The 7,838-nt window shown below is 35.0% G+C and overlaps 2 protein-coding genes across 3 annotated transcripts; one reads left to right on the top strand and one right to left on the bottom strand.

Moving 5' to 3' along the window:
• Positions 1 to 844: 844 nt before the first annotated feature.
• LOC145165581 (coiled-coil protein) lies at positions 845 to 3,649 on the top strand. 2 transcript variants are annotated; one of them, XM_079084326.1, is made up of 4 exons: positions 845 to 1,049; positions 2,080 to 2,413; positions 2,520 to 2,693; positions 2,790 to 3,649. In XM_079084326.1, exons 2-4 carry the CDS (start codon positions 2,249 to 2,251, stop codon positions 3,378 to 3,380), a joined length of 930 nt encoding a protein of 309 aa, XP_078940452.1. In that variant the 5' UTR covers positions 845 to 1,049; positions 2,080 to 2,248; the 3' UTR covers positions 3,381 to 3,649. The 2 variants fall into 2 exon arrangements, with proteins under 2 accessions (XP_078940452.1, XP_078940451.1); XM_079084325.1 differs by having other exon boundaries at positions 2,514 to 2,693.
• A 2,523-nt stretch (positions 3,650 to 6,172) lies between these two features.
• Positions 6,173 to 7,598, bottom strand: LOC145163450 (SH3 domain-containing protein 2-like). The gene is made up of 4 exons (XM_079082292.1): positions 7,556 to 7,598; positions 6,684 to 6,835; positions 6,460 to 6,561; positions 6,173 to 6,379 (listed from the first exon to the last, which is right to left on the bottom strand). Exons 1-4 carry the CDS (start codon positions 7,596 to 7,598, stop codon positions 6,173 to 6,175), a joined length of 504 nt encoding a protein of 167 aa, XP_078938418.1.
• Positions 7,599 to 7,838: the final 240 nt, after the last annotated feature.

The raw sequence follows: 7,838 nt of genomic DNA, 5'->3' as shown, positions 1-7,838 counted from the left end.
AACATCCTGGCTTGTTTATATTGGTTCAAACATCATATATTGGCGCTCTACTCAGCAAAAGACGATTTCTCGGTCATCCACAGAAGCCGAGTACAAAGCTCTCGACAATGCGGTTGCAGAACTATCTTAGGTTAAAAACTTACTGTTTGAACTTGGCGTCTCCTCCTCTCAAGCACCAATTATTCACTGTGATAATATTGGTGCTACCTACCTTTTGTGCAAACCCAATCTACCTATCTCGTATGAAGCATGTGGCATCCTTCTTGAAGTTCGGTATGTTCATACACTGGACCAACCAGCAGATATCCTCACAAAACTGTTGGGTCGTGCATCCTTCTTGAAGTTCCGGTCCAAGATTAGTGTATCCGATGGATTCTCCATCTTGCGGGGGCATATTAAGGATATACATTGATACAACTCTTACCTAAACTGCTGCTCCTTGATTATTGGAGTCAATGATTCTCCGATTCATTGCATTCCATGTATAGTTCCTAGATTAAATACATTCCATGTATAATTCCTACATTAGTGCACATTCCTTTGTTGTAATCTTGTATAAATGTCAATTTGTAATAGACAATTCATAAACTCATAGTTTGTACTTTGCTCTAAAGTTTATGTTTGTATTAATTGACCTATACAACACAAATCGTCATTTGTCACTGTCTCATCATCCTTGATCCTTCTCCCCTCCTATCCTTTTGTTGCTCTTTCGTTTTTTTTTCAATATATTTAAAAATATATATATTTATAAAAATTTCAAATATATCATTTTATTCGCGTAGTTGTCCGAATAAAATAAGTCGTCTTTTCTCTCGTACATTTATTTATGTTACAACATTATCGTTACACACGTGTGCAGGTTCATCTTCTGACTCTTCTCCCTGTCGTGGTTAACGTGTCACACATTCCATGAATCTTTCTGGCCACCTCTGGACACACATGACACACCCTCCTCACTCCTCTCTCTTTCTTCACGTTCTACAAGAAAAACCCCATCCGACTTCGACTTCGACTCCTCAGTTATCCCCGAGCCACCACGTTAGAAGGTACGCTCCTCTTTATCTCACTTACTGAGACTTCCTTGTTTTGTTTTATGTTTTTCCATTGGTGCAAAGCATCCGTTTGCCTCTATGTATGAAACCTGTTTGATGATTTGTCTAGCTGAATAGTAGTATCTGAGCTGTCTGATTTGCTAAAAAACAAAGATTTTGGCTCCTTCTTTTTTTCCTATATGGACGTGCGTATGATTTTTTTGCTGCCACAAGTTAAATTTGGATAACAAGTTAACAGTGTCGATTGCGGCTGCGGCTGTGTAGGGTCTGAATCGTGTGTCAAGCCAATAAATTAGTAAGAAAATTAGGTTGAGTTGTTACTATATATACACACAAATAATGTGAATTATGCTATATTACTCGGTTAGAAGTATAAAGTATAAATAAGGATTGCTTTGTCTCTTTTCTTGTTCTTTCTTTGCTGAAAACTACCTGATTATAATTAGCCAGGACATGAGGGATGATTAAATGCTTAATTTCTTTTCTTAAGATTAAAGATCAAATTTTTGGCTTGGGTTCTGAATAGGAACTATGAATTCAGGCCTAGAGGTGTGTTTTAGAGAAAAAAGAAACAATAATCTCGTTTTTCAATACTTATCAGAGTGTTATCGGTAGTTACAAGTGTCATATCTGATGCATCCGTTCTTGATTGTTATTGGCCCTTGAACCTGCTAAGGAAGTGGTATAACTGCCATTGCTATGTAAGATCATCTTTTGATGCCTGGAGTCAGTAATAGCCATACTGCAGAGGATTAATTTGAAAGGATTCTATTCCTATTGACGTTGAAGATGTAATTGTGTTGCAACTTTTGATACTCGGCTCAAACTCAATAGGCTAATGAGGTTATATAGGGCTATATTTCTTGAATGTAACTTGCACTTACCTAAAGCCATTTTTTGCGAGAACTGTGGAAGAAGGACAATAGTTGTTCTATTGTGAAGTAGGATGTTCAGTTTATTGCAGCCATGAGTTTAGAGCTGATTTTCTTATGCATATGACATGTTTTGGCATGTGTGGTTTCAGATTCTAGAACAATAAGGGCCAATAAGCTTCGACTCCAAAGCAAATGACAAACATGTAGCTGCTGAGGGTGGATCAATAATACATATAGTCGATAAACATAATCCCTGAATTGGTGGGTACAATCTTGATCATAGTAATAAAGCCTTTTTCACTTTTTAAACTATCTTGTATGGCTGGTGTGAGAGGAACTTGTATAGTTATAAACACTTGGGTTGACATTCTGAGTGCATCTATCTACTTCCATGTAAACATATTTTGGAGATTTATGCTTTGGACTGTATCTATAATAACTCTACCCACACGTGCTCTGGGTGCACTACACAGAGAGAAACAGGTTAGTATATACTATATATGTATATCATCATCTTGATTCGCTAATTATCATAATCAAGATATAAAAGTAGTCCCTTGATTGAGAAGCACTTTATGTTCAGTTACAGGCACAACTCAGTGAACTACAAGAAAGATTGGATTCTCTTGCATGGGATAGGAGGGAGCTTCAAGAACATATACGAGTGGCCATTAAAGAGCATGAAATGATGGAACTTATGTTAGGTGAACTTGAAGAGGAACACGATGTAGCAATCCATAGAATCCAAATCTTGGAGACTGAGGTACAGTTGGAAGTTATATTAAGTTATTAACATATATACTTGCGATAGATATATTTGATATATATAAAATATTTCTGCTTTAATTAATCTTGACAGTTGCAAAATCTCAAGGATGAAAACCTCCGTCTGAAGGAAGTTGATGGAAAATCACAGTGGGACACTGGTTCAGGGAATGGCCAAAAGCACAAGGATGCTAAAGTATCGTACACTAAAGATGGAATTTCACCATGGAAATTATCGGATCAATATTATAAAGATGTGATGAGGAAAGCAGCTAATTTTGAGGATGAAAACAAAGATGATAGTCAAGTACCCCTGAGTAGAAGTGTGTATACGGATGATGTTGTTGGTCAAAGGAGAGAAGTTGCAGTTTCACAGAGCCTTTTCAGTGCAATGTTATCAGTGTTGGTTGGAATGATCATATGGGAAGCTAAAGACCCATGCATGCCGTTAGTGACAGCTCTTTTTATGGTGGTTGTTATGTCGTTAAAAAGTGTTGTCCAGTTCTTCTCCACCATCAAGAACAAACCAGCATCTGATGCAGTTGCTCTTTTGAGTTTGAATTGGTTCATACTTGGCACTCTCACATACCCAACCCTACCCAGAGTTGCTCGTTTATTAATGCCTATCTTTATCAAATCATCAAAACGTGCATTTGGTGGTTTCTTTCTCTTTCTTACTAATTAGTTTCTAAAACACGAAGTCATTTTCTTTTTTGTTTTTTGGTCTTAACTTCATGACTTAACAGGATAGTTTTGCTTTCGACTTCTAATGGTAACATTATCAAACATCTACCCGAGTTAAGCTCACTTTGTAACTGTTGCAAGACATTAGCTAGCTACTTGTAAATTGTATTGTGGTTGGGTGCTAAGTCTATATAGAACATATTGTAACTTTGTAAGTTGTATTAGTGGTGCTTTTCTTATATATGTAAAAGGTGGAGTCTGGAGAGTTTATGATAGCTTTCATGTGGTTTGTCTTTGATACATATTGTAAATAAACGGCCAAATGAGACATGGGGGACCAAGAAGTGGTGAGGTATCTTTCACCATTTGGTATCTTGGACCATTTGTCCATTAAGTACCTTCAATAAAACACATGATGCATAAAAGGTCCATCTTGTGTCGCTTTTTGGGACAAAGCATGGACTGTGCAATTCAATTGATGAAGGACACGTGACTATGATGTAGGGCATCTGGCATCCGGCCTTCAAAATTATTGATATCTGAAGGGATTATGTTCTGTAGCAAGGACATGCGACTTCAAACCTAAAACCCCATGTCATCCTTGAGTAATCATCCATGATAGATATGGGTATTACTGTGTACAAACAAGTGATGGCAAACAAGAAGGACCTAGTCGTGAAAGAAATAATTAAATAAGTGTTGCCACCAAATGCTTACATATTCAATCCGCAGGACTAATTTATCTCACAATTACGCAAGCAGATCTTACATATATATACAATCCACGAAGTTAGTCAGTTTATGGTTATTACGATCACTATGTTGTTATTGTCCTTCGTATTCTTGGATATCTCAAGGGCACTACGTATGTTTCATGGACTTTACTTTTTGACCGACTCATCATGGATTCTGGAAGCCTTTTCATCTAAATGCCCTTCAATGTTCGACATGAAACATGCCTTCATTATGGTTTAAGATGCTTTAGCATATACTTAATTGGTAGTGTCATATGGCATGGAACAAAATTATAATGACATTTGGGGTTCCCCAAAGAAAGAATACATAAATATGAAAGAATAATTGGATTTTATGGTTGTCAAATAGTTTTTGATCCAATGCAAAATTAAGCAAAGATTATTAACAACAAAAATAAAATAAATGTGAACGGTAAACACGCACACTCTTTATAAATTTACATCTAATTTTACATATTTTTCAACGATGAAGTTGGACTTTCAACCATCTGGAAAGATTACATTTCATACATACAATAATACCGTTAAACTAAAAGCTAAAAGATATAACTATAATATAGTTAGGTTCCTGATTTCACAGCTTAATTTAACCGGGGTAGTATAATTAATATGATTAAAGGATTTACTTATGTAAATTAAATCATAAAAATATGCAAATATCAACCAAAGTAAAATAGTTCAACTCATCATTTAAATATCCTTTAGCCAATAAGTAATTTCTACATTTTCAAACATGTGTGTCAGAAATTCCTTTTCAATATATAATATAGACTTGCGAGAAGGAAAAATCAACTTTTTGGAAAATGAAATCAAAATGGGGTCTCCCTTGAAATCTTGATTCGAAGTTGATTGCGGAAATATATATATATATATATATATATATATATATATATATATATATATATATATATATATATATATATATATATATATATATATATATATATATATATATATAGGAATGATCATTTGAGAACTCATAATTTCCCTAGAACTTGAGAACTAAAAGTGGAGCGTTGGATAAAAAAAAGGATGGCCAAGATGCATTGTGGCATTTTTGTAAATACATAGACAAAATAAGACGGGGGGTATGTTTTTAAAATGAATCAGGGGCATTTTAGGAATCAAATATCTCTTTTAATTCCCTAGATTAAATATCTCATTTGCGTGTCTCTCTCTCTCTCTCTCTCTCTCTCTCTCTCTCTCTCTCTCTCTCTCTCTCTCTCTCTCTCTCTCTCTCGTCCTCTTCTTCACCGATTCACCCATCTGCCCTAGATCGACCTCAATCACCATCGGTTTCAATCATCGAGTCTGCCGATCTTCCCTTAAAATCACCATCATCTCCACCACATTGATCTTAGTTTTGTTCATACACAAAATCGTAACCCTAAAATCATCACGTTACATGATCCGCCATTAATGAAATCAAGAAGGTAGTAAAGGTACCTTTCCATATCCAAATTGGATCAACAAAATGTGCATTGTGCATCTCCGAGCTAGGCATCCGCGGATCACTGAAACGACAATCATCACCCCATCAGTTGATCGCCTTCCTCATCGCCTCCGTTCCGTCTTCATCGATCGAGCTTGTTTCCGATCAGATCTGGAAGAGGAGATTAACAAAATGAACTCTAGTGGTTGACAATGGAATTCGTTCCAATGTACGGATATTCGCACAACACAGGTTCTAATTTTTCATTTTATTTTAATTCCGCCATTAGTATATATACGATTTTACACTTCAGAATTACCTATTCTGACTATGTTCTTGTTTGAATTGAAATTTTTGTTTTGTCTTAGAGTTATGATGCAAAAACATGCTTTGATTGATGTAAAATCTAAAATCATTGAACAATCCAGGCTTCATTGTGGCAATTATCAACAATATGAAGGTGCGATTTAGCATTCAAGGATTCAGTTATTCTTGAAACATTCATCGGTCAAAGGTAACTAATATTATTCCATCTCAATTTTGTGGTTAAGCTTGTTTTTATTCAGTGTCATATTAGTTGCGAATTTGAGAATTATAGTGTTATTACTAGTTAATAGTTAATAGTAATAATAATACCATGGAAATTAATCTCTGAAGTGTAATTTTTTGTTGTTGACCTTCAACAGCAGCCATTGCTGATGCAACTTCTCTTCCCGAAATTGCCATGTTGGATTTCAGATCAAGTTTCATAAGGATGTCTGGATTCCCTGTTCCTTCTTTTACTCTTGCTTGTCTTTTAGAAACTTCAACAGCCTACAAATTAAGATATAAATAATTTACTTTTTTTATCCATTAAGGAAAAAAATCATTTATTAAAAAGAAAAATGGAACACCTGTACTTCAGCCTCTTGTCTCATTCTATCATATCTTTGAGCAAGACGACGAGCATCTTCTAGTGGATCTCCCATTACCATTGCTCTTACTGGCTCTGCCACCTGTTCAAGATTTGAAAAAACTTTCTATTTTTAGCTTTGTACTTTAACTCTTTCTATTTTTATAACACTAATTTGAAATATCTACATAGTTACATTTGTATAATAATGATTTGTATTAGAACCTGAGTCCCAAATGATTTAAGTAGGTTTCCTCTTTCCTTCTCCATTAAAGCACGAGCTCTTGAAATGTTTTTTGCAGCTCTGGATAGTATGCTACCACTAGTGCATGTGTTCTCAACACCATATTTCTTGCTATCTTCAGACAATTTTGCCCCTGGTCAATAAACTCTTCACGTGAATTTACAAATTACAACACAATGTCCATCAAATGGACTTGAAAAGAAAGTTGGAAAAAGAAGGTGCTTTTGAATCTAGTAGTTTGCCTAATAATGTCATATTAGTTGGCCACTCTATGGGTGGTTTTGTTGCTAGAGCTACAGTTGTGCACCCTAATTTGATAAAGTCATCAGCTAAAATTGTTCTCACTTTATCAACTCCACATCAGTGAGTTTCTTTGGACTTTCTGATTATCATTGTATCCATAATTGTGATGTAATTTTCTTTACTCTTGCTTCAGGTCACCCCTCATTGCATTTCATCCTTTATTGATCCAAAAAGACTTGAATGGTACAATTTCCATATCATAATATACAACCTCTGCACATCCACGATTTTGTCTAGATTTGAACTAATATATTGTTCCTTCATCGATCTAATCGAGGTGAATACAGTGCACAAAATGTGGGCATTCACTCAGCTTTGATGGACCTTATAAGCTCGTCTGATGACACTGCCAGGGCTTGGGATACTCGCTCTTACCAACAGGTTTCTTCCTTCATGTTTCTCTAACAATTTGATTCCTGATTTTGATGTTTTGAAATACAATTTTACTGTTTGATATATTCTTTTTTGTCTATATGCTAGTGATATCGGTTCTTATTTTATTTTGAAGGTGGTTTATTGTATATATCTAGGTTTGATTTGGATCTTTTACCTTGATTGTGTCCTGTATTTGTTAAAGTTTCTTTTAGAACCATTTAATATTATTTGATTTGATACTAATCCTAGAAATCTGTTACAAATGACATTTCAGCATCTGAACTTTTATCAACAGAGGTAACATGCAGGTATATAGTATTATTTAATTTGTTTTTGATTATTTGTTTGAAAAATATTTTTTCAAAATAACATTGTTTTATGGTAGGCTCCAGAAATAGAAATCACCCCAGCTCCAAATGCAATACTATCTCCAGAACCAATAAACAACCTGGAATGTG

The sequence above is a fragment of the Lactuca virosa genome, chromosome 3 (genome assembly GCF_052849685.1).
Source record: "Lactuca virosa cultivar CGN04683 chromosome 3, Lactuca_virosa_CGN04683_v6, whole genome shotgun sequence".
In the NCBI taxonomy this organism is placed as follows: Eukaryota; Viridiplantae; Streptophyta; class Magnoliopsida; order Asterales; family Asteraceae; genus Lactuca; species Lactuca virosa.
This window is presented reverse-complemented; position numbering and strand designations above follow the sequence as displayed.

What these genes read in the sequence shown, in the direction of transcription:
- LOC145165581 (XM_079084325.1), top strand. Translation starts at nt 2,249, where the DNA reads ATGGCTGGTGTGAGAGGAACTTGTATAGTTATAAACACTTGGGTTGAC. An exon ending in CACTACACAGAGAGAAACAG is followed by an intron (nt 2,414 to 2,513) that starts GTTAGTATATAC and finishes CTTTATGTTCAG; the next exon opens with TTACAGGCACAACTCAGTGA. An exon ending in TCCAAATCTTGGAGACTGAG is followed by an intron (nt 2,694 to 2,789) that starts GTACAGTTGGAA and finishes TAATCTTGACAG; the next exon opens with TTGCAAAATCTCAAGGATGA.
- LOC145163450 (XM_079082292.1), bottom strand. Translation starts at nt 7,598, where the DNA reads ATGGTTCTAAAAGAAACTTTAACAAATACAGGACACAATCAAG. An exon ending in AAATACAGGACACAATCAAG is followed by an intron (nt 6,836 to 7,555) that starts GTAAAAGATCCA and finishes TTTATTGACCAG; the next exon opens with GGGCAAAATTGTCTGAAGAT. An exon ending in TTAAATCATTTGGGACTCAG is followed by an intron (nt 6,562 to 6,683) that starts GTTCTAATACAA and finishes AATCTTGAACAG; the next exon opens with GTGGCAGAGCCAGTAAGAGC.